General features: G+C 53.5%; 1 protein-coding gene across 2 annotated transcripts; it reads left to right on the top strand.

The window, feature by feature from the left end:
• Positions 1 to 2880: 2880 nt before the first annotated feature.
• On the top strand, positions 2881 to 25038 carry SLC12A4 (solute carrier family 12 member 4). Of its 2 annotated transcripts, XM_060650397.2 has the most exons (24): positions 2881 to 3079; positions 7728 to 7822; positions 9263 to 9394; positions 13395 to 13541; positions 13628 to 13682; positions 15487 to 15617; positions 16908 to 17149; positions 17294 to 17508; positions 18028 to 18192; positions 18269 to 18367; positions 18645 to 18702; positions 19066 to 19240; positions 19677 to 19795; positions 21433 to 21531; positions 21724 to 21843; positions 22052 to 22156; positions 22400 to 22568; positions 22851 to 23046; positions 23165 to 23334; positions 23425 to 23556; positions 23634 to 23741; positions 23874 to 24061; positions 24177 to 24310; positions 24483 to 25038. In XM_060650397.2, exons 1-24 carry the CDS (start codon positions 2965 to 2967, stop codon positions 24572 to 24574), a joined length of 3261 nt encoding a protein of 1086 aa, XP_060506380.1. In that variant the 5' UTR covers positions 2881 to 2964; the 3' UTR covers positions 24575 to 25038. The 2 variants fall into 2 exon arrangements, with proteins under 2 accessions (XP_060506380.1, XP_060506381.1); XM_060650398.2 differs by lacking the exons at positions 2881 to 3079; positions 7728 to 7822; positions 9263 to 9394 and adding an exon at positions 10999 to 11091.
• The last annotated feature ends 75 nt before the right edge of the window (positions 25039 to 25113 follow it).

Below are 25113 nucleotides of genomic sequence, written 5' to 3'. Positions count from 1 at the left end.
GCTCGAACTCACGGACCGCGAGATCGTGACCTGAGCCAAAGTCGGAAGCCCAACCGACTGAGCTACCCAGGCGCCCCGTGTTGATTGTTATTTTAAACCATTGTTATTTTGGGGTAATTTGTTATGTAGCAATAGACCCCTGGAACAATTATATTTTTTCATATCTGGCATTCCTTCTTGAGCTTTTCAATATTTTCTGGTTTTGTATTGCTAATATTTTACCTTATCTTTTTGTAATGTTTATTAAGCTAATTTGGAATTTTTGTTGCATGTGTTCTAATAATTTTCCTGATAGATGTATTCTTTATATATATATTATATATATGCATATACTATATATACATATATATAATATATATTATATATATTATATATATACGTATATATTATATATATTATATATACGTATATATATAATATATATATATAGTTTTGGCAGTTTAAGTGTTCTTTTTTTAATTTTTTTAACATTTATTATTTATTTTTGAGAGAGAGAGACAGAGCACAAGTGAGGGAGGAACAGAGAGAGGGAGACACAGAATCCGAAGCAGGCTCCAGACTCTGAGCTGTCAGAACAGAGTCTGACACGGGGCTTGAACCCATGAACTGTGAGATTATGACCTGAGCTGAAGTCAGACACTTAGCCAACTGAGCCACCCAGGCGCCCCTAAATGTGTTCTTTACATGTGAATAGGCAATTGATTTTTTAAAAATGTTTATTTATTTATTTTGAGACGGAGAGCACACAAGAGAGAGTGGAAGCCGGAGAGGGGCAGAGGGAGAGGGAGAGAGAGAATCCCAAGCAGGCTCTGAACTGTCAGTGAAGAGCCTGATGTGGGGATCCATCCCATGACCATGAGATCATGACCTGAACCGAAACCAATAGTCATCACTTAATTGACTGAGCCATGCAGGCATCCCATAGTTCTCTTTTGAAGTGTCTGTGCCCCTCAAATATTTTTCTTTTTGCCTGCATGTACCCTGATGTTACAATCTACTTGGTCAGTCAGTAGTAACCGGGGGAAGTTGTATCCTAGCCACAAGCTCTCTCAGAGTCTAAGGTTGTCAGTTGGGCTGCAGTGACCTATCTCCTTCACACAGTACCTGACCCCACCCCTGAGGTGAGGCTGCATGTGAGGGTGCAGTGGGAGCTTTAGGAACTTTTGCAGAGCATTAGGGAAGATGGGAAGGAGGGGGCACTTATTCATTCTTTATTCAAAAGATGTGTTGGGACAAGGGACTGAGAATACCAAGGCAGCAATACCGAAAAGGTCCTGTCCCTGTGAAGTCTACAGTCTAGTGGGCATGAAAAATGTTAATCAAAGATCCCCACCAACACATTTCCCCCTGCAGTGGGGACTGTGAAGGAAAAGTGCTTAAGGACAGCCCAATCCAGTGGAGGATGAGGTGGGGTGGATGGATGTGGGTCAGGGAAGTCTTTGGGGGAGGAGGTGGTACTCCAGGATGAGACCTACCCTAATAGCAAGGAGCTTGGTTAGTGAGGGTGGGGGCAGAGGGTAGAAAGGCACTCTGTCAGAGTGAAGAACAGGTAATGCGCGGAAAGATGAGTTTGGGGAAGTGAAAGAGGCCAGAAGGCTGGAACTCCTTCTGTTGGAGGAGCCACTTGGAACAGGGCCTTGTGGGCCAAGAGAAGAACATGGGCGTTCTCTTCAGAAGAGGTGCCGCTACCATGAGCAGTGGGAGAGAACGGGGAGTCCATTTGGAAGGCTGCTACTGTGGACAGCTGAAGGTGGCGTGAAGGACAGGAGGTCAAGTCAACAGGCCCTGGCCGGGTGACTGTGGGGTAAGTGTCAGAATGGTGGTCAGCTTGGAAGTCCTCCTACAGGACCCAGTGACTTTCCTCATTCCATCCCAGAACTAAGGCTGAGAGGAGACAGTAGTCAGAGTCTGAGTTCTGTTGGGAGATACCACTGATTCTTCCGCTATGTTCTAAAGCTCTCTGAGCCATAAAAGAGAGGGAAAAAAGCAGATAAACAAGTCAGATGGGCTTGGGAGTTTTCTGATAGAGAAAGAAATAACTGAAAGGATAGCCTAGAGAGATAAAGGATGTTAAAGTAAAGCCAATGAGGATAAGTTATCTGAAGCAGGGGAGTGAAAAGTGAAAGAAAAGTTAAGAGTGAATAAGTAAACGACTTGGTAAAGGAATCCCCAGGAGGTGAGACAGTAAAAGAAAATTAAGATGAAAGAACTTGGCTAAAGAACATAGTGTAGTGTTCCAAAGGGGCAAACGGGCCACCGAGGAGGCGGGTGGGTGTCCTTCCCACCAAGGAGGCAGCAGCTTCTGGGGAAGGGGCATGAAATTCCCAGCCACCTTCAGGGAGAGAGTGCAGTGAGGGGCACGGGAAAGGGACGGCATCTTCAAGGGGGTTCGGTTTACAGGGACATGGAGGACAGGTGGGAGACAGAGATCATGGAAATGGGGAGGGAATACCTTGGAATGGCAGGAGGCCCTGGGCAAGACTGGGATGGTCTGTGTGGTCCTGCGCGCCGGTCCTGCCTCCTCTTTCCCGTCCCTAAGTAACAGAAATGTCGCTGGATGCTTGCTAGGGCAAGCATCTTGCAGAGAGTGCAGAGCCAGTGCACCCAGCGCCCTATCTCACGGAGCACATTTCACCATTTTACAAGTATTGCATCCGAAGCTCAGAGAGGGCGGCCCCTAACCCAGGGTCACACAGGAACCGGGCTCTACCCAGGGCGTGGAGCAGCCAGCAGCACTGCCCCCGTGGGGGGGGGGGGGGGGGGGTGTTGCTTCGCGACCCCTAGACCCCCCTCGGGGAGGAGCCGGCCAGAGCCCCTCCTGCTCCCCGCCCCCGAGGGGCGGCCCGGGGGGCGGGCGGAGGAAGTGAGCGCAGCGGGGAGGAATGCGAGCGGGCGGGGCGCGGCGGCCGGGAGCGGCGGGGACTGCCCGGCAGGCAGCCGCGGCGGCGGGGCCGAGCGCGCGCGATGCCTCACTTCACCGTGGTGCCGGTGGACGGGCCGAGGCGCGGCGACTATGACAACCTCGAGGGTCTCAGTTGGGTGGACTACGGGGAGCGCGCGGAGCGGGAGGACTCGGACGGTGAGGGCGCGCGGGGTGGGGGCCTTGGCGGGGGCAGGGGAGCGGGCCACGCGTGGCCCGCGCTCGCACATACATCCGAACCGTGAGAGCACACGTCGATGCGGGCCCAACTTTTGTTAGCCTGCGCCGCCTCCACCTCCCTCGCTTCGCGGGCGCAGACACTATTTCCCTGGGCCCCCGGCGCCCGCGGCTGGGCTGCCCTCCCCACCCCAGCTCCTCCCATGCGGGCGGCGGGCGGGGGCTGCAGACGTGGCCGACGAAGGAGGCCAGGCCAGTGGGGCCGCCCGGATAGTAAATACCACCGAGCACCCCCATCTCTGGCCCTTCCCGGCTGGGAGCACAGCCACGTCTCGGACCCCAGTTCCTCCACCTCTGTGAACCTCCCCCAGCCTCCTCTCGCCTCGCCTGTCCATTTGCGCTTCAGTGACTCTTTCCCAGAGACTAACCTACCCTCTCTCCTCCCCCAGCCGTTTGGCGCCAGGTTTTGCCTGCCTGAGGGGTCTATGGCTAACTGCCTGTGAGCGCACTCGTGGTGATCCCACCTTGGGGCTGTAGGTACAGTGGGCATCTGTAGAGCACTCCACAGAACCAGGCTTGTCTAGGCGCTTCACGTGAATTAACTCGTTTAATCCTCCCAATTTCTCTCATGGGATGGGTCCTGTTACTCACACTTAGGAAGGAGTGAACTGAAGAGTGGAGCAGTTATATAATTTGCCTCAAGGGATTCAAACCCAGGCTTAAGAAACTCCAGCACCCTCTTAACCTAGGTGTTAGAACTGAGCTTAAAGGTATATCCACCCCCCCCCCCCTTCTCCCAGGTTCCTGCCTCCCTCCAGACCCCTTTCTCCACCTCCCACCAGGAGAGGCCAGGGGTGGGGGTGGGGGAGCTGTCATTGCCGAGACTCACTCTTGGAAAACGTGTCTATACATATAGCAGCAGCATATGTATGTGCTTGTGCAAGTGTGTAGCTGTGGCTCTCACACCTGACTGCTATGTGTGGAGATGGCACCGGACAGTGGTGTGGGCTGCTGGACATGTAGGTTTTACAGGCTTGATGGTGTGTGCATGCACACACCCCACCTCCACCCCCTGCCCCAAGCCTTGTTCCAGTGGTCAGCAAGAGCCAGCATCCCCTGCTTCCCTGTTAGCTCTGGAAGGCTCTTCTCCCCCAGAGGCTGGGCCAGCCTGCATCCCTAGGATCAGCCTTGCAGCAGCAGGCCGGCAGAATGAGCCTAGCCTCTGGCCCCGCCTTGGCTTCTCAGGGTGTCTGGAGGGACCTGGAGCCACATTGGCTGCGTCCTGCTAGGTCCCTCCAAGCCGGACGAGCTCCTCCCACTATCCCCCTCCTTCTTCTCTTGCTCCTTTGCAGCCAGAACTTGGCTGTGTCTGCGGTATGGGGGACACAATGCGCCCTGGTGAGTGCTTATGATCCTTCTTGGTGGGTACTGCAAAGGGTCAAAGGGCACAAAACAGCCTCAGATCCATCTCGTGGGGCCACACCAACCTGGTACCTGAATCTCTCAAGGCCCCTACTTCTGCTCCAAGGGGTGCAGATGGGCCTCTCATCCAGCCCACTATGGCCTGTGGGCAGGGGTGGGGAGCTTCCAGAGGCGTACCTCTGGCAGATGCCTGTGAGCACGGGGATGAGGAATCTCACCTGGGTCCCCAGTTATAGCTGGTGTGTTCACAGCTGCTGGTAAGGACACACATATATGTGTACCTCACAGGTAGTCCCCAAGGCCCACACCATGCTCTGATTCACTGGGGGTCTCAGGTTGGTATTTGAGCAGCTTTGGCTTGGCAGGCATGCCCAGACCTGCTCTGGAATTTTTGGAATAGCTGAAGGCTGTACAGACATCCAGGCACTGCTTAGGTCCCTGCACATTCCCACAGTTCTGTTGGAGCTGTCATTAAACAAGTCTTTGGGAAAATCCAAGGAATGACTGGCGCCAGATTGTCCCTTTTCTGATGCATCTGGGTAGTTGGAAGAGTGGCTGTTACTTATCTCTACTTCATTGAAGAGGAAACCAAAGCAGCACAGAGAGGGTAAGCAGATTGCCCTGGGGTCACACAGAAGGAGGTTCTGGAATCGAAGCCAGGCAAATTGCAATCCCAGTCACTCTTCTCTAGTTAAAGGTTTATAGCGCACCCTGGGATGAACTGGGACCCAGAGTAGGAGTAGGAAACCTGAAGGTTAGCTCTCACCTGGTTCTAGTGGATCCTGGGACCCAGATTTGGGCCCTCTCACTGGGTGACCTTGTCTCTGACTCTCTCTGAGCCTTATTTCGTTGTTACTAAAAGGGGGCAAATGGTATCTGCTGAAGTGTTGCTGTGAGGACTAAACACAACTCTTAGATGGGCTCTCAGCCACTCTGGAGTCATGGCTGAAAGGACAAGGGATTGGCTAGATTTTGGAGGAGTATTCACAGGCACTTTGGGAGGACTGCTACATGCTGAACTCTGCAGTTTTTGGATACTAGTGCAGTTTTCCTCAGACAGACAGGCAACAGTGGTGGGATAGACTGAAGTGCATGAGTTTAGCATAATTTATCATTTATTTCCAACCTACTTCCACAAAAGGGTCAGAAGAGATAAATGCAACAAAAGTGACTCCCCAAAGGACTGTCACTGTCAGATCATAACCATGAAGAGGAAGAGGGCAAGGATGAGATGAGACAGAGGGTGACTGCATCTAAAGAGTAAATTTAGCTTAGAGATTCCTGGCAGTCAATGCACGAAGGGAAGTAAGATGGGCTCTATAGTTGCCATTTTCTGACAAAATGAAGCATCTGATTCATTTAGGGCAGACACTTTTTTTGTTTTGGTTTGGTTTTTTGGTCACAAAACCCAAGAGTACGTTTCAGAGGGCTTCTCACTGAAGGGCTGGTAATATAACGAGCACTGTTACTAGGTTTTCTGATTTTTCTTGTGGCTCTTTATCCTGATCTTGAACAAATATCAAGGGCACGGCAAATGTCAGAGGGCATCTGAGGAGCTAAATGACCCCCTGAGGCTTTAACATGACTCGGTGGGCTGGCTTGACCTCCCGCTGCCTTTGTCACTGTGTTGTTGACGTTGACCTACACACAATCATGTAGCTCATGAGACTGAGCAGCTTGGCTCACTTACCTACTCCAGATTACTGAATGAGGCAACGTACTGTTTTCACATGCTGTGGGAAGGAAGAGCTGACTTTGCCCTGAAAATTGTCATCGACACGCTTTACTTCTCAGTCTCTGGGTCATAAAGAATCCATAGTACAGCACCTAATGAGTTTTGTTGCCTCAGAGAAGGCAAGTTAAACCTTATACCAATGGCGAGAGGATATATCAGATGGACGATGCATCATTCAGCATTCTTAGCTCCAAACAAGAGAAGTGACTTTTGGGCATTTAACCAGAGAAGGCTGACAGATAGCTCTCACAGAACAAGGCATGGCCAGTGCATGGCTGGAACATTCCACTAGTCTGAGTCGGTGATGACAATTCTGTTGCCACCTCCATCAATGGACACCAGGCTAACACTGCTGCCACAGTTATTGCCATCCAACACCAACATGGCTCTTTTGAACTAAGATGAGAGATTTCCATTTGCTATGAGGCCTCTAGGCACTACAGCAGTTGCCATACCGTCTTGAGGAGGGGGTGGGGGGGAAGCATTTAACGATCAGAAAAGGAGCCCTTCATGTCTTCTGCCTGCTCAGTGGAAAACTGGGAATGTCACCCACCGAAACTAACAAAGGATAAAGTTTGGAAAACAGGGCAATCAGAAAAAACAGGCAAGCTTTGAGACTTGAGTCAGGTTTATTAAAAAAAAAAAGAAAAAACCTCATCTGGCTCCTTTCTGGGAGGTTTCCTTGGCAGGAGACACTCTGACCAGCCCCAGGGTGGGTGCCTGGAAGCTGGTAATGGCCGCGCACCTAGTCTGGGGCAAGTCCCTGAGATCTGGGGACAGGGAGACCAACAGGGCTCCCGCTAGTAGCACTTGCTCAGTGCAAGAGCCACCTAATCCGGCTTTGGTAGGGCTTTCTTAGGAGACCCTTGATGGCTTCTTGCAACTACTTCCGCCGGCTGGACAGCCCTTGCCCCTCCTCCCAGCATGCCCCGGGTTGCCCTCCAGGACGCCTCCGCGTGGTGCATGGTGGGATAGCTAGCAGGGGGCCCGCTGGCCATGGCAGCTGAAGGCGCCTTGTGTAGCTTCATTTATCTGGAAGGCAGCACCCAGTCAGGCCCTGAGGACGCCGAGCCCTTGGCGCCTAGCACGCTGGGTATGCCAGATAGGCCTGGGAAAGAGGAGTTGGGGCACAGGGGTGGGGGTGGTCTGAGGGCAGGCTAGAGTCTGGCCACGCCCCCCCCAAGCTGGCTCCTCCCCTCAGCGTTAACACGTGGTTGTGCCTGTGTGTCTCGGGCCTTCCCACCCATGCCCTAGGGCAAATGATGCGCACTCTTTTGATCATTTACCGCCCTGGCCATTCCGGCCCTTCACGGAGGCTGGCAGGGTATGCTGGTGAGCCTGAGGCCCAGCCTGGTAACACTGGCCCCTGAAGTGCTCCACAGAGATGATGTTTGTGGGCTGGCTTGTTGGGCTGGTGTGCTAGGGGCTCAGGAGGCATTCCCTAACTGGGATTCTGCCCCTCTCTCTTCACAGGACATGGCAACCACAGAGAGAGCAGCCCTTTCCTTTGTCCCTTGGAGGCTTCCAGAGGAAGTGACTACTACGACAGGAACCTGGCACTGTTTGAGGTAGCTGAAGAGCCATTCTGGGCCACAGGTGTGGCAGGCAGGTGGGAGTGGGGGCAGGAGCCTTTCACAACTCAGACCTTAGCTAAGCAGGCAGTCTGGACAGTTATGTCACCTAATATCTCGGCTCTTCCTTCAGTCTCCCTTTGTCTGTTTCCCTTGGCCCTTTGAACTGAAACTGCTCTCCCAGAGGCCACTCACAATCCCCACCTCCATCGCCGCCTCCACGGGTGATTTCCACGTAGCCCCTCAGCAGGGTAACCATCTGTCAGGATTTCTCCCCTCAGGATTTCTTTTTTTCCCCTTTACTCACAGTATTTCTCTTTCTTCCCTCTCCTGTGAGCTCTTCCTTGTCCTCTCTGGTTGGCTCCGCTGACTCTGTCCTCGTGTTTACAGAGGCCTGGTCCTTCTTACTGGATCTACTTTCTCTCTCCACACCTGCAGCCTAATTGGACACCTGTCTGGAAACATTCCCAGTTTTATGCCTCTGAACTTGAGTTTTATCCTTTTCAGACTCAAACTCAGAAGTTGGATGGAGATTTTTAAGACATGGTTTAGGCCTCTAAACTCTGACACACATTCAGCTAACTGTCCCATGAGAATCTCCTGGGCTTCTCAATCTCCACATGCCCCAAAAGACCTCCATCTTCACTTCTCACTCCAAACCGGTTTCTCCTTGTGTGTAGGGTCAGAAGGGAGCTGACAGACAGGGAAAAACTAAATCTGGGCAAGAGGTAGGTAGCGCTACGGTGCTGGGGAGGGTGCAGGTGCAAAGCCTAGACTCAGGTGGCGGTTGGGGAGCCCGAGCCCTGGAAGGCCTCCTGGCCTAGAAAGCAGCAAATTTCTGCAGCAAAGGCTTTGACCTGGCTCCACCCCAAGATGGGCCAGGATCCTACCTTGGGGACTGAGGTGTGTTACAAGGCCTGGGGCCTGGGGGTAAGACCATCTGTTCAGCTCAGGGTTTGGGCAAATAAGAGAGACTTCACTTGTTCCAGACATCCCCCTTTTGGCTTCCTTGGTCACTGTGATGACTTTTTTATGGGAGAGTTGAGGGCAGACGTGAGTCCCAGAGGCCCACTTATAGCTGGAAGGAAGCCAGGCAGAACAGGCAGGATGAAGTGTGCCGTTTGCCTGTCTGCCAGCCCTGCCCTGCCCTGCCCTCACCCCTGAGGCAGGTCTTTTTCATAAATGTTCTGGCAGTGACTGTAGCCAAGATGAGGCAGAGAGAAGCAGTCACTGGGCTGAGTCTTTGAGTGGCACGTGCTGGGGTGTGGCACCCACACCTGCCCAGTAGGCTGGCTTGGGCTTCCCCAGGCAAGAGTGGCATCAGGCCCGGGCCTGCCTGAGGGCTTGCAAGGGGACAGAGGCCAGGCTGCTGGCCACCACAGGTAGCCTGGCACTGGCCAGGCCCATTGCCAGATTACCCTGTGGCTCTATTTACAGGAAGAGCTGGACATCCGCCCAAAGGTATCATCTCTCCTGGGCAAGCTCGTCAGCTACACCAACCTCACACAGGGCGCCAAGGAACATGAGGAAGCTGAGAGTGGGGAGGGCACCCGCCGGAGAGCAGCCAAGGTAAGCTGGTCAGGGGCAGCAGAGGGGCCATTGCCAGGAAGACTGACTCAACGCTCTGGAATTGGCAGTTGTGAGCAACCCAGGGGAAGTGGGTACCAGGTATGGTGAGCATGGATGATGGGCACTGAGTGCCTTGGGCTCAAGAAGGCTTTAAGGGGTGGGCTAAAGAGGAGACCCTGAAGGGGACAGAGGGCCAGGTAGGCCCTCAGCAATGATAGTGAGAGTGACAGCTGCTTTTTTTCTGACCTCTGTGTGTGACATCATGCTCAGCAGTGGACTTGGCTTCTTACATTGTCATCTTTACGACAAAGCTATGAAACGTGCTACTTTCACCCTTAGTTTACAGATAAGGAAATTGAGTGTCAGAGGTGTTAAGTGACTCACCTAAGGTGACTCAGCCAGACAAGATAATTGTGTACACTAGAAGGCAGATTTGTGGATTCACCGTGAGCTATACTACGTAGAAGGCCAGAGCTCTGGCTCTATCCGTCAGGATAGATAAGGGTGTTACCTTGGGAATCAGGAACCTGGTTGTCCATTGGGACTGTGTAACCCGGTGACCAAAACCTACCCATCACTGTGTTGCCTCCATTGGCAGACTTCTCCAACAGCCCCTGTGAGTGCCAGGGTTAGGGGGGTGATTGGAACAAAACACTGCCTCTTGGGGCTTCCCTATCCCTCTCCTGGCCCCATCCCCCATTGCTATCCAGGCCTCTGGCCCTCCAGCCCTCCTCTCTCTTCAGAATGACTTTACATGTCTTTGCTCAGCTCCCCTATAGGCGGGGCTCAGTTTAACTGAAGACTGGAGGGTTTTTTTTGTTTTTTTTTTTTACATTTTCAATTTGGAGGCAAGGAGCCCTCCCTCTCCCTTACTGACTCCCTGAGGTTTGGGAAATAGCTGTGACTTAGAAGGAGGTTGGGTTTGGCTGGTACCGGCTGTAGCGTTCTTGCTGGAGTTCAGCACAGACCAAAGAAGTTCTTGGTTGGGATAAACTGGGGACCCAGCCTCAGACCTGGTCATGAAATGTGGACCTTGAAGGGGTGGCCCAAGGAGAGGGTAGATGAGGCCGTTGTGCACCCCTCACTTTACTCCTCCAGGAGGCAAACCAGCCCCCACTTCAGGGAGGGCAGCTGAGATCTTGAGGTCACACAGACTGGACCCCCACCCTATCCTGCTGGTTGTGATTTTGCTGGCATTTTCTGGACTGCACATGGCAGAGAACCCTGAGTATCCCTGGCTATCCTTATTTAGCCCTGCAGAGGGTAGCCTCTGAGAGTGTTGCCTGCAGTGGATGGTAGAATCCTTTAAACAAAAAAAAAATTTTTTTTAATTTTTAATTTTGAAAGAGAGAGAGAAGGAGAGAGCTCATGAGCAAGGCAAGGGCAGAGGGAGAGAGAGGGACAGAATCCCAAAACAGGCTTGATCCCATGATGTGAGCCGAAATCAAGGGTCAGATGCTTATCCAACAGAGTCACTCAGGTGTCCTCTTTTTAAAATTTTATGTATGTATGTATGTATGTATGTATGTATGTATGTATTCAGAGAGAGAGAGAGAGAGAGAGAGAGAGGTAGAATCCTTGATAAGAGCCTCTCTTTGTTCCTTAGGGCCAAGTCCAGGGACCTGGTGACGAGGAGTAAAAAGGTCCCTGAGAAAGGCTAGTGCACATCCCAACAGGACTGTCACAAGGAAGTCTGGGTTGGTAAAGGGTCATGGTCCCTTAGCTTTATGAGGAGGCTTTCAGGATGTTGGGGCTCAGTTTCAGCTTACCTGCCCAGCTTATTGGCCCTAGGGTTAGGATGTGGGAGGATAGCAAGACTGTCTCAGTTCCAGTGGCTTTTCCTATGGAGGAAGGAGAAGGCTGGTCCAGTCCCTAGTGAGTCAGCAGGTATCTAGGGAGTCGGAGCTACTGAGCTGTGGTCCTCACCCAGGATGGGTCCGAGCAGGGCAATCATGAAAGGAGGCATAAAGCAGGAAGGGTGGGCCCCCAACCAGACCCAAGGCAGCCTCTCCATGGCAGCTGCTCTGGCTCTGGCCTGATGACCTTCGCAGGCTGCCAGAGGTTATTTGGGGATGCAGAAAGCATTTCCGGCCCTGCCCTTTCCCACACTGCCCTTTCCCCAGAGTGACTCAGCTTAGAATGGGGGTGGGGCTGGGAGCTGCCACTATCCAGTGTGTGGTCCAGGGCCTCTGTGAAGGGCTCAGAGCCCAGATAAGGTGTCACCAGTTCAAGGGACCATTTGTTTTTACTTGTGCCTTTCCAGGCTCTTCTGAGGTCCCTTTATTTTTTTATTTTATTTTATTTTATTTATTTATTTATTTATTTATTTATTTTTAATTTTTTTTAATGTTTATTTATTTTTGAGACAGAGAGAGACAGAGCATGAACAGGGGAGGGTCAGAGAGAGGGAGACACAGAATCTGAAACAGGCTCCAGGCTCTGACCGTCAGCACAGAGCCCGATGCGGGGCTCGAACTCACAGACCACGAGATTGTGACCTGAGCCAAAGTCGGCCGCTTAACCGACTGAGCCACCCAGGCGCCCCTGAGGTCCCTTTAGACTGCACAGAGATCCTGTCCCAGGCCTGGACCCTTCAGAAAAGTTCCTGTGGCCACATAGTTCTCTTTGCCACCCCACTCCAGCTTGCTGGGTCTGTGGTGGAAGCTCTTAGGGCCCTGCTACCCTAGGCTGCATTCGTGGGGGCTCAGTTTTTCAAAAGATGCTAGCCTTGCCTCTTGTGTCAGCTTCTGCCCTGGCCTCCTGGCTGGCCCCTACTCTGCCCTTAGAAAGTTGAGAAATCCTGCCTGGATTTGCCCACTGGACCTTCCTTACCTGATCTTCACCTTGAGTTTTTATTGTCTATGCAGGATTTTCCTAGCAGGTTATCCCAGGGGGCCTTCCAAGACACCACTCACTGGGCTTAGGACCACCTTCTGGGTACCTTTGGGGCCTACTCGTGATAGAAAAGTAAACAAACCAAGTATAACCCGATATGGTCATGAGACATTCAAGTGAACTGTTACCATGACCTGTAGTGACTACTGTGCTAGAAAAGTGTATCAGATGTGTTGAGGGGATGCAAGAGGAAGTACCAACTCAACCTAAGGCAACCCCGGAGAAGTTCCCAGAAGAGGTAACAGTTAAAGCCCCCTGAAGGTGTAACTGAAGAGTTTGCCAGGCAATGAGGCAGGACTGACCCTTCCAGGCAGAGATGAGCACACGTTGTCATCAGGGGCTGAAGCTGTCAAAGAAGGTGATGGGGCATACCTGGTGGCCCAAACTGGGGAGTCTGGCCGACACTGTGGATTATAGGAGAGACAATGCAGAGGGTTTTCGACAGGGATGATGAGATTGGCCTTGGTATTCAGTGACCCTCTACGGCCGCAGAGTGGGCTGGAGTGTAGAGAGGTCGACAGGCACCGGAAGGCACCATCCGGGTGCCACAGGTATAGTGCCCCAGGTTCAAGGGGCTGAGGCTGAAGTAAGGCAGGCTGATTTAGGGCAGCTTGGGAGGCAGACTGGGCAGGACTTAGTATCCACCTGGACTGGAGTTAACTGGAGTTGGGGGCTGGAGAGGGAGTCCCAGGGACAACTTCTTGGACTCTGACATGGGTGACATGACACCTGCTGGGTGAGATGGTGGGCATCAGGACAGACCTTTCTTTCCAGAAGTTTAGCAGAAAAGAGGAAGGGAAGGGAGCAGTACCTTGAGGGGGAGGTGAGGCTCAAAAGCTCACAGGTGGGGTTTTGAAAATAAGCAGGTTTTGTACCTTTCCAGTCCCAAACACCTTCATATATGGAAATCAACATAGATACCCCAGCTGTCACCCACCCACCCTGTGCTCCCCAGGACTTACACTTGGGATTTCCCTCTCCAACCTATTCTCTGATAGAACACCCTGGGAATAAGGGGATTCTGAGTGATCAGAGGCTGACCTTCCATGGTGCACCTGAGACCCCCTGATGTTCTTTGATCCCCCCCTCCCTTTTTGCTTCACAGGCACCCAGTATGGGCACCCTAATGGGGGTGTACCTGCCCTGCCTACAGAATATCTTCGGGGTTATCCTGTTCTTGCGGCTGACCTGGATGGTGGGCACGGCCGGTGTGTTGCAGGCTCTCCTCGTCGTGCTCATCTGCTGCTGCTGTGTGAGTATCCTCACTGGGGTGCGGGCCATAGCCCCTTCACAGAGCCCACCCGGCTGAGCTGCTCACCTAAGCCCTCCTTCCCACAGACTTTGCTGACGGCCATCTCCATGAGTGCCATCGCCACCAATGGTGTGGTTCCAGGTGGGTAAGCGCCACCCAGGCCTGATGGGAAGAAGGGGCCCAGGATCTGCCTTGACATGCCCAGGAACCCTCATTGCCAAGCCACGCCCTCCTTCCCCCCAAACAGTTCTCTGGTGAGGGCGTATTTGCTGACTCTGACGGTGCCAACACTTAGGAGCATCCTTGCTTGACAGAGTTTGAGATTGCTGTTATGTTTTATGTTTTGTTTGTTTAGTTTAAAAGTAATTTTTTTAAAGGGTACTGGGACTGACAAAGAAGATGATGGAACACATAGGGTGACCCAAACCAAAAGTCTGGACACTATGGATTATAGGATAGACAATGTAGAAGGTTTTCATTTTCAGCAGGGATAATGAGATTGCACTTAGTTCTCAGAGACCCCATTTATTTACTTATTCAACCATTTAAAACAATTTTTTTTAATGTTTACTTTTGAGAGAAAGGGAGAGAGAATGATAGAGGGAGGGGCAGAGATTGTGAGACAGGATCTGAAGCGGGCTCTGTGCTGAGAGCAGAGAGCCCAATGTGTGGCTCGAACTCATGAGCCGTGAGGTCATAACCTGAGCTGAAGTCAGACGATTCACTGATTGAGCCACCCAGGAACCCCTATTTAACCATTTTTTCAAAAGTTTTAATTTATTTGTTATTTTGAGAGAGAGGGTGAGAGCATGAGTGGGGAAGGGGCAGAGAGAGAGGGAGAGAGAGAATCCCAAGCAGGCTCCATGGTGTCAGTGCAGAGCCCAACTTGGGGCTTGAATCCATGGACCTTGAGATCATGACCTCGGCAGAAATCAAGAGCCAGATGCTTAACCAACTGAGCCACCCAGGTGCCCCTACTCAACTATTTTTTACACTGATGTGGATTTCTGAATATGTATTTTATTTTTTGGATCATAATCTAGCACTATCATTATTTATTTTGTTGCAAATGAATATTGAAGAATAATTTCTTCAAACTGTTTCACTTTGGCTGCTTAGCTATTCAGGTGGGCTTCTGTGTCTGGATTTTTTTTTTTTTTAATAACAGCTTTATTAGTAGTCGTGTAAAAGTAATAGGGGGAAAAAGGGAATATATGATTACCATAAAAAGGTTTGAAAATGAAGAAAAATATTTAAAAGAAAATTGAAAGAATCCATAATCCCACCATCCTGAGTTAGAAACAGTTTATTTGGTTATTTAAACAGGATTGATAGGATACCTATAGCTGTACCTAATATATATGGATTTTTCTCCTGCTCTTGGGATCTATTTCTCCACTGTTGTAAACACTGTCATTAGCAGCTTTGCACACAGATCTCTGTTCACGACCCTGTCAGTCCCTTAAGGAGAAGATCCTAGAGTTAGGATTACAGCATGGTGGCAGGCCCTGTGCTGGGCCCTGGGAACAAAAAAATGACAACACAGCCCTTGCCTTTGTCTGGAGGGGTCAGACTAACAGACACAGCCCTAGGGAAGGGTAAGGCAGGCTGAGATGGGACATACTTAGCTAGAGGAGGCTGTAGGGACTGGCCCGAGTGCAGGGAGTTGGAGGACAGTGGGCCAGCACTGGAGCACTGCTGTGGATTAGAGCTGCCCTAGCAAAGCAGTCATTTTACTGGCCCACGCTGGGTGTTGGAATCAGATGGGAGAGGGGTTCAGCCCCAGCCTGGCCACTTACTAACCACGCAGCCTTGGGCAAACCTCCCAACCCTCTGTTCATCTGTAAGTGGGAAAAACAGTCCCTGTCACGCTGGGTGGTTGTGAGGGGTTGTCTTGGGGGAAACCCCTTTACAGAAGAACCAGCCTTGACTTTCTTTGTTGTAGCCGGGGGCTCCTATTTCATGATTTCCCGCTCGCTGGGGCCAGAATTTGGAGGCGCTGTGGGCCTGTGCTTCTACCTGGGAACAACATTTGCTGCAGCCATGTACATCCTAGGTGCCATTGAGATCTTGCTGGTGAGTTAGGCTAAGCTCTGGCCGATTCTGGTCTTCTCCATGTAGTCCCTTTCCTATTGGTTCAGGCTGCTCATGCTCCCCTCACCTCTGGCCAAGGTCTGGGGCTTCTAATATGAAAGGCCTTCTCGAGGGAGAAAGATCTGTGCTCACGCCAGTCTCCCCTTCAACCCTTACCAGTTTGGGCCAGGCAGGGAAGGGGCCTGGCTGCCTTCACCTTGGCCCTAAGTGTTCCACCCATCTGGGCATATTTCAGCCATAGCAGGTGGTCTGTAAACTGTTGCATTTAACTGAGTGATCTTGGTGATCATGCAGAGCCTACTTCCTGGGCTTGTGTAGACTCTGGCCAGGTCTGTCTCCCCCAGGGCTCTATGCCAAGGATCTATGTTATCCTCATCCCTAAACCAGGGTGAACAGGACCTTGTCCGGAGGCCAGTGCCCCCTCCATGAGCCCCATGTGTGCTCTGACTCAGCTTCCCCCTCCCCACTGGACTTCCCCAGCTGGTGAAGAAGAGATGGAGGGGTAGTGGGGAGTGCAGGGTAACCAGTGCCCACCCCTGGAGATCCAGACAGTAGATGTTTAGAGGAACTGCCTGGCTACTCCCACCTCCAGGTTCTTTGCCTGTAGAATGGCTCTGCTCCTGGATCTCTTCTGGGGTAGGGGAGGGGGGTTGTTTTTTGTTTTTCTATTTCCCACATTCCTACATTTATTATTTGGATTTTTTCTCTAAGGAAAATGTGTCCTCTCTCCCATTTACTTATTTAACCGTGTATTTATATCAGTGTGGACTCCTGGATATTTATTTTATTCTTTGGCTCACAACCCAATACTATCATTTATCATTGTTGGCTGTTTATTTGTTGGTTGTTAGCTATTCAGGTTGTCTCCTGTGTCTGAATTCATTTTTTTTTAAATAATAGCTTTATTAAGATATAATTCACATACCATATGATTCACTACCTATTTAAAGTATACAAGTTAATGGTTTTTAGTATATTCACAGTTGTGCAACCATCACCACAATCGAATTTGGAACATTGTCATCCCCCCAAGAAGAAGAAACCCCATACTTGTTGGTAGTCACTCCCCATTCCCCCCAGCCCTAGGCAACCATTAATTTGCTTTCTGTCATTGATCACATTTACACATTTTGGACATTTCATATAAATGGACTCGTATACTATGTTTTTTTGTGTGTCTTTTTCTGAATATTAAAGGAAAAAGAAAACCAAAATGACAGGACTCACTTTCCAAATAGGAAGGTCGAACTTTCTTTATCTGTCTTGTTTCAGACCTACATTGCCCCACCAGCTGCCATTTTTTACCCAGCGGGCGCTCATGATACATCAAGTGCCACCTTGAATAATATGCGGGTATATGGGACCATTTTTCTGACCTTCATGACCCTAGTGGTGTTTGTTGGTGTCAAGTATGTGAACAAATTTGCCTCACTCTTCCTGGCCTGTGTGATCATCTCCATCCTGTCCATCTATGCCGGGGGCATCAAGTCAATTTTTGACCCTCCTGTGTTTCCGTAAGTAACCTGGGAATACCTCTAGACATTGCACTGACATTCCTCCCAAGCAGTGGCCTTTGATGCCATGAGTCCTGAGACTGCAGGATGGGCCTCTAGCTGAGCAGGTGCTGATGCTTCTGCTCCCCCCCCCCCCCCTCACAGAGTGTGCATGCTGGGCAACAGGACCCTGTCCCGGGACCAGTTTGACGTCTGTGCCAAGACGGCCATGGTGAACAATGAGACAGTGGCCACCCAGCTATGGAAACTCTTCTGCCACAGCCCCAACCTTACCACTGATTCCTGTGACCCCTACTTCCTGGTCAACAATGTGACCGAGATCCCTGGCATCCCTGGTGCGGCTGCTGGTGTGCTCCAGGGTGCGTCCTCCCTCCCATCCTCCTGCTTCTGACCCACAGGCTGAGCAGGAGGCAGGCAGTACAGCACAGAGCTGTCCTTGTGTGGCCAGCTCAGGAAGGGGGGCAGGTCTGGCTGCCATCCCAGCCCAGCAGTGTCCTCTCAGCCTGGCTCCTGGCAGCTAGGTTTTGAGTGAAAAGAGCCTGTTTGGCCAGTATCCCAGGCATGCAGCAGCCCCCAGAAAGTTCTGGCAGCCCCTCTCCCCAGTCACCAGCCCCTGACGCTGCCTGGGATTGTTCTCACAAGAGCCATAAAGGGCCTCTGTCTAGGAGGCAGGCAGTGGTGATGCTGTGGCCGATGGTGGTTCAGCCACCTTTGCCTGTCAGACCTCTAGCCAGAAGAGCTCCTTCCCTGGGGCTGATGCTACCCCACCCCATCCTGAACCCCCAGAGCCTCTCACATCTGCAGCCTCTGGCTGGGCTGCCCCAAACTGCCCCTGGGAAGTAAGTGGGGCTGCGGTAGTGATACTGCTGCCCCCACAGAAAACCTGTGGAGTGCCTACCTGGAGAAGGGCGAGGTCGTGGAGAAGCACGGACTGCCTTCCACAGATGCCCTTGGCCTGAAGGAGAGCCTGCCCCTGTACGTGGTGGCTGACATCGCCACATCCTTCACCGTGCTGGTCGGCATCTTCTTTCCCTCCGTAACAGGTGAGTACTTCTTGCCCACCCACCCAGCCCTGCCCTGTCTCCCGGGGGAGCCCCTGAGGATGTCTTGTTTTTGGAGGCATTATGGCTGGCTCAAACCGCTCCGGGGACCTCCGGGATGCCCAGAAGTCCATTCCTGTGGGGACCATTCTGGCCATTGTTACGACCTCCCTTGTGTGTATCCTTTCCCGGGCCTGGAGTGGGCGGGGAGGGGGGCGGGAGGCACTCGCCTATGTGTAAGTTACCAGCTGGCACTCACAGACATACCACACACGTGTGGACACATACACACCTTACTCTTCACGTGCATTCGCTTGAGGGGTGTGTGCACAACACGAAATCCTCAGCTGCGTCTACTGGCTAAGGCTAGGACAAGGGGCATGTGGGTTCTGTGTGGGGAATGAGTGGGGACAACAGTGGCAGCAGAGGCCTAGCTTTCCTTGACACAGCTGCAGACTTCAGCAGCGTGGTTCTCTTTGGTGCCTGCATCGAGGGTGTGGTACTCCGGGACAAGTGAGTGACCTGGGCCCCTCCCTGTGGCAGGGGGCTCAGCTTTTGCCTGCCCTGACACCAGCTCCCCTCGTGCGCGTGGTCCCACACATGTCCTCAGGCTGCTGGTTGCCAATGGTGGTCTGTGCCACCAGGTGAGTCCGGCCCCACCAGGACTTTTTCTTCTGAGAGGATGGTGACATCAGGACCAGGGCTGGGCTGAGGGAGAGGATAGGGGCTGGTGGACTAGCCTTCTCTGCTGAGGGGCCAGAGCTCTGCCCACCATAGCCATCCTTCCTGACTGCTGACATCCCTCGCTCTGGGCAGCCCCACCCAGGGCTTGGGGGGCTCCTTGCCTGGAGCATGGCCTGAGCCTGGCTCCTGCAGGTACGGTGATGGCGTCAGCAGGAACCTGGTGGTGGGCACATTGGCCTGGCCTTCGCCCTGGGTCATCGTCATCGGCTCCTTCTTCTCAACTTGTGGTGCCGGCCTACAAAGCCTCACTGGGGCACCACGCCTATTGCAGGCCATCGCCAAGGACAACATCATTCCCTTCCTCAGGGTGAGCCCATCTGCACTCCCCCATAGCCTGGGTACTGCGGGTCTCTCACACTGGCTGGGGTAGAGGGGTAGTGGATATGGATGCATTGCATCCTGCTGGGGCCTGTGGTGGGGCCTCTGGTGGCCCCAGGGCCACGAAACCTTCCATGGGAAGTTGCTGAGGGCTGCCCTGGCCCTGCCCTGATGTTGGCAGAGCTCCTTGTGGCCACAATCCTCAGGGCCTGTCTATGGCTCATCCATAACAGAGAGGCCCGGAGAGATGGGAGGGGAGAGAAACTTGTGGTACCTATCGGGACAGGCGTGGGTGTGACCTGAGCCCCAGAGGGGGAACTTGGGGATGATGGAGGCCAGGCTGTGGCTTATGGCCCAAGGTGTGGGATGGGGGTGATGGGACCGGCTTCTTCCCTCACTGACCCTGCTCACTCTGGTGTATGCAGGTATTTGGCCATGGAAAGGCAAATGGTGAACCAACGTGGGCACTCCTCCTGACGGCACTCATTGCTGAGCTGGGCATCCTCATCGCCTCCCTTGACATGGTGGCCCCCATTCTATCCATGTGAGCTGGGGGGCAGGACAGGGGAATGGTCTTGGGAAGGGCTCCACGCACCCTCAGCACCCCTCAGCCAAGGGCCCTAGCACCTCCCTATGACTCTGTCTCGTGTTGAGGATGCGGCTGGGAGACGTGTCAGGGTGTATGGGGAGAAGTGTGCATGGCAGAACGCAGCCTACCTCTACATGCAGGAGTAAGCCTGGCACTTATGCAGGAGTTTTACAGAGACCAACAGGTCCCACACTCCTCCGTGGGAGACTCCCAGAGCGAACAGCCAGAGCCCTCCCCTGCCGGACACAGCAAGCACCTAGTGCCTAGTGCCTTGAGGAAGCCACCACTGCTCCACCCATCTGTTTTAGAAGTTGTTTGCTTTTACTTTGTTATTTTTAATTTTTTTTAATGTTTATATTTGAGACAGAGACAGAACGTGAGCAGGGGAGGGGCAGAGATAGAGAGGGAGACACAGAATCTGAAACAGGCTCCAGGCTCTGAGCGGTCAGCACAGAGCCCGATGCGGGGCTCGAATCCACGAACTGTGAGATCCCGACCTGAGCCGAAGTCAGACGCTCAACTGACTGAGCCACCCAGGTGCCCCAGAAGTTGTTTGCTTTTAAAGTTCTGTAGTCGGCTGGGCATTTGAGATCCCCAGTGCCCTGCGGGAGGTGATCAGCATGTGGCAATTTCTGGGGATCCCTGAGGCAGAGCTCATGTGGTTACCGTGTTCACCTCTGCCAGTGGCTACTCCATTTCTCCTCACACATCTCATTCTATTGCCCATGTTCCCTCTTGCTCGCTCGGTTATCACAGGACTACTACTCACTGCCCCAGTCAACCTATAGGCCTGAAAGGTCCTCCTTCCCCCTGGAGGTAGCCCCCCCAGCCTCAGCCAGGCCTGCCAAAGTCTCTTATTCCCCACTGCAGCCCAGCTCCACCAGTGCATAAATGCACACCTGAAACTGTTCTTGCCACCATCATAGGGTGGTGACCCCTCACTGCCCAAGCCAGAGCATGTATCTCAGCCTTTATCAGGTGGCTCTTCCTTGCAGCCCTAATGGGACTGACCATTTCCCCCTTCTGGGGGTTTCTGCCCCTGACCTGCCCTCTCTAGTAAGACTTCCTGCCGCCTTGTCTGCCCTTTCTTTCCAGCCAGCTGAAGGGCTCACGCAGCAGGCCTCGCCCATGTCCCCGTCTCCTACACCCACCACGGTATCCCTCAAGCATCTCTAGTTCAGTGTATGCCAAATGGCCCTTTTGTATTCCCTTGAGGTTCTCTTCTCCACACTCATGACAGCCCCTCATCCAACTGGTCACCCAGGCCAGAGGCCTGAATATTGTCCAGCCATCTCCAGACACTGAGCAGTCCTCAGCACCATCCTTTCCGCTGTTCCCCCTGCCTGCAGCCCACCTTCCCACCTTGTCAACCTGTGGACGCTTGCCCGTCCTCTAAGACCTGGCTCTGTGGATGCCCTTACAGAAGTCCCATCTGCCTCAGGCTGTGAGGCTGAGGCGACCTGGCTGAGCCCACATAGGGCAGGGCCTTGACACTCAGTTCCTAGTCCAGCTCCAGCCTGGGGAAGATCAGGTATATCAGGCACCTGGATCCCAAGGAGGCCGCTCTGTACCAACTATTCCCTGTGCTGCAGGTTCTTTCTGATGTGTTACCTGTTTGTGAACCTGGCCTGCGCTGTGCAGACACTCCTAAGGACACCCAATTGGCGGCCACGGTTCAAGTACTATCACTGGTAAGTGCCAGCTGGACCTCTGAGCCGAGTCCTCTGACACAAGAACTTTGAGGGAAGCTAGGAGCCCCATCCAGGATGGAGTTTGAATTTCGGCGACAGTGTTTGCTATTGGTGAGAGATTGGGGGGTTGGAGGCTTGGCTTGGGGCCCTACTGATCTTTCCTGATTCTGGCCCTTCCCCACTCTGGCCCAGGGCGCTATCCTTCCTGGGCATGAGCCTCTGCCTGGCCCTTATGTTTGTCTCCTCCTGGTACTATGCCCTGGTCGCCATGCTCATTGCGGGCATGATCTACAAGTACATTGAATACCAAGGGTGAGTGCGGGACTGCCGCCTGGCTGGGACAAGTGGGATAGTCTGTATGCTGGGTTTGGGGGAGCTGAGCCATCTTTCACTAGCCACCATGGGTGTGGGGCTGGCGGTCTGTGACTCAGGGGGCTGGCTGCCTTCCATCTCACATACACATGGACAGAATCCCATGGGTGGGCCCAGGGGCTCACCAGCTTGTGGTTGGCCCCTGCAGGGCCGAGAAGGAGTGGGGTGATGGAATCCGAGGGCTGTCCCTGAGTGCTGCCCGCTATGCACTGTTACGGCTAGAGGAGGGGCCTCCTCACACAAAGAACTGGCGGTGAGTTCACATCCAGACTGACAGGAGCCACTCAAGGTACTCAGGGGGTTGCTGTGAGGGTGGGAGGGTCAAGAGGTGCTGGTTCTCCCTCCCTAGTCCATGTTCCCTGTCCTGGGGTTGTCAGTGGTGCCCTTGGATCCCTGCTACTCACACTGGTGGGGGCATGTGAGCTGAGAAGGGAAGAAGAGGGGCTTCCTGGAAACCTCTGGCCCAGGTCTCAGGCTCCCCATCTGGCCACTGCAGGCCTCAGCTGCTGGTGCTGCTGAAGCTAGACGAGGACCTTCACGTGAAGTACCCACGACTCCTCACTTTCGCCTCCCAGCTTAAGGCTGGCAAGGGCCTGACCATCGTCGGTTCTGTCATCCAGGGCAGCTTCTTGGAGAGCTATGGCGAGGCCCAGGCTGCTGAGCAGGTGCCTGCTGTAGGGGGTGGGGAGCTGACTAGAGGTGTCTGGGCTGCAGCTGGCTCCTAGGAGAAGGGGACTAATCCTGACCAGCCAGGTGGACCACACTGCTGCCACGTGAGAGCTGGAGCAAGGGGGTATGGCTGTCCCATCTTAAAAACACGGCCTCTGGGTGGGCAGCTTACCTCCTTCTCCTCCCCCACCCGCACCTCCAAGTCATTCTGTTGGGAGGGAACCAAGGAGAGGGAACGCTAATGGCCTCGCCTTCTGACCCTGGTATGTTTCCTACAGACAATCAAGAATATGATGGAGATTGAGAAGGTGAAGGGCTTCTGCCAGGTGGTGGTAGCCAGCAAGGTGCGAGAGGGGCTGGCCCACCTCATCCAGTCTTGTGGCCTGGGTGGCATGAGGCATAACTCTGTGGTGCTGGGCTGGCCCTATGGCTGGCGACAGAGCGAGGACCCACGTGCCTGGAAGACCTTTATTGGTTTGTGATGGGATAGATAGGTCCTGGGCTCGGCTGTGTGGGAGAGGGGCTGGGGATCAGGTGAGGGCAGAGGCCAGAGGGCCACGGGCTGGCAGTCAGCAGTGGCCTTCTTCCCCAGACACCGTGCGCTGCACCACAGCAGCACACTTGGCCCTGCTCGTGCCCAAGAACATCGCCTTCTACCCCAGCAACCATGAGCGCTACCTAGAGGGCCACATTGACGTGTGGTGGATTGTGCACGACGGTGGCATGCTTATGCTTTTGCCCTTTCTGCTGCGCCAGCACAAGGTGGGCCTGGTGGGTGGGCCCTGGTGGCAAGCGCTGGGCCCTTGGAGGGGTGGAATGTGACTAAACCACCCACCTGCTCCCGTGCCACAGGTGTGGAGGAAGTGCCGGATGCGCATCTTTACGGTGGCCCAGATGGATGACAACAGCATCCAGATGAAGAAGGATCTGGCCATCTTCCTGTACCACCTACGCCTTGAGGCAGAGGTGGAGGTGGTAGAGATGGTGAGTCACCTGCCCCTGTGGCCCTGTGGATACCCTGTCCCATGCAGCCCATTCTTCATGGCCCACTCTCTCCCTAGCATAACAGCGACATCTCTGCATATACCTATGAGCGGACACTAATGATGGAACAGCGGTCCCAGATGCTGCGGCAGATGAGGCTGACCAAGACAGAGCGGGAGCGAGAAGTCCGTGGCTTTCTTGTTTGGGGCAGGGGTGGGTGGCAGGTCAGGCCTTTGGAGACACCATTAGTTTGGGACATCAGAATGAGGCCCCCCTTTTCCCATGGAACTGAGGCCACCTCCTCTGATTTTCCTCAGGCCCAGCTGGTCAAGGACCGGCACTCAGCCCTGCGCCTGGAGAGCCTGTACTCGGACGAGGAAGATGACTCTGCAGCTGGGGCTGACAAGATCCAGATGACATGGACTCGGGACAAGTACATGGCAGCTGAGTCCTGGGACCCCAGCCACGCCCCTGACAATTTCCGGGAGCTGGTGCATATTAAACCGTGAGTGCAGCAAGAATGGACTCAACCACACTGGAGTGTGGGGGTGGGATGGGGCCGTACACAGTCTTTGGGGGGGGTGAGGGGTGGGGCCCACGATCAGCTGCATTACCTGCAGGGACCAGTCCAATGTCCGGCGCATGCACACCGCTGTGAAGCTCAATGAAGTCATTGTCACTCGCTCCCACGATGCCCGCCTGGTCCTACTGAACATGCCTGGCCCACCCAAGAACAGCGAAGGTGATGAGAACTGTATCCTTTTGTGGAGAGGCAGGCAGTGGGGAGGCGGACACACAGGAGGTCAGGCCAGGAGCTCTTCTCTCTAGATGAGGGGGTGAGAGCTTACCCCAGCTCTGATTAGTAGGCCAGATTTCCCTGGGTGCCCTTGGTCCTGGTGCTGCCTCCTTGACCTGATGTTCTACAGACATGGAGTTCCTGGAGGTGCTGACCGAAGGCCTTGAGCGTGTGCTGTTGGTGCGTGGCGGTGGCCGTGAAGTGATCACCATCTACTCCTGAGCCTCATATACACTTGTGGCTTAGAGTGGAGGTGTCCAGGGTAACAGCCCCCTCCCAGCACCCACCCGCCAGCCCTGCTTTGCCTGGCCCTGCCCCGGACCCAGCTTTGCTAGGTCTCCTTGGAGACTGGGACTGGGCCTGGCAATGGAGAAGGATCCAAGGTACTGACGGACCCTGAGAGGTTTGGGGATTTTCCCATCCAGCACCCCAGGAGAGGACTGGTGGGAGCTGATGTGGGATTTGAAGGCAGCCTGCCCAGGAATGCTATTTATTGCATATTTATTGTTTGGATGTCACCATCAGAGAGGAGGGGAAGGGTGGTGAGGAAGGGGGGTCTGGCCCAGCCCACCTGCAGGAAGATCTGGCTCAGGCTACTGTGGGCAGGGACCCCCACGGAGCAAAGCGCAATGGAACTGTCCAGCTGAGGCCTGACTTTTTTCAATAAAACATTGTGTACTTCTGGGCCTCCTACTGCCCCGTCTCTGTTTCCCTTGGCACCAAGGGAAGAAGGCGGAACTGAAACCAGGCCCAGAGCTGGC

This window comes from Panthera onca, chromosome E2, assembly GCF_046562875.1.
Source record: "Panthera onca isolate mPanOnc1 chromosome E2, mPanOnc1 haplotype 2, whole genome shotgun sequence".
Lineage (NCBI taxonomy): Eukaryota > Metazoa > Chordata > Mammalia > Carnivora > Felidae > Panthera > Panthera onca.
Note: the sequence above shows the minus strand (reverse complement) of the source record. Positions and strands in the feature narration are given on the sequence as shown.

Excerpts from the sequence above, each read along its gene's own strand:
- SLC12A4 (XM_060650397.2), top strand. The coding sequence starts at position 2,965 with ATGCCTCACTTCACCGTGGTGCCGGTGGACGGGCCGAGGCGCGGCGAC. Across the intron at positions 22,569-22,850 it reads AGGCCCAGGCTGCTGAGCAG|ACAATCAAGAATATGATGGA; the intron begins GTGCCTGCTGTA and ends TGTTTCCTACAG. Across the intron at positions 24,062-24,176 it reads GAGCTGGTGCATATTAAACC|GGACCAGTCCAATGTCCGGC; the intron begins GTGAGTGCAGCA and ends CATTACCTGCAG.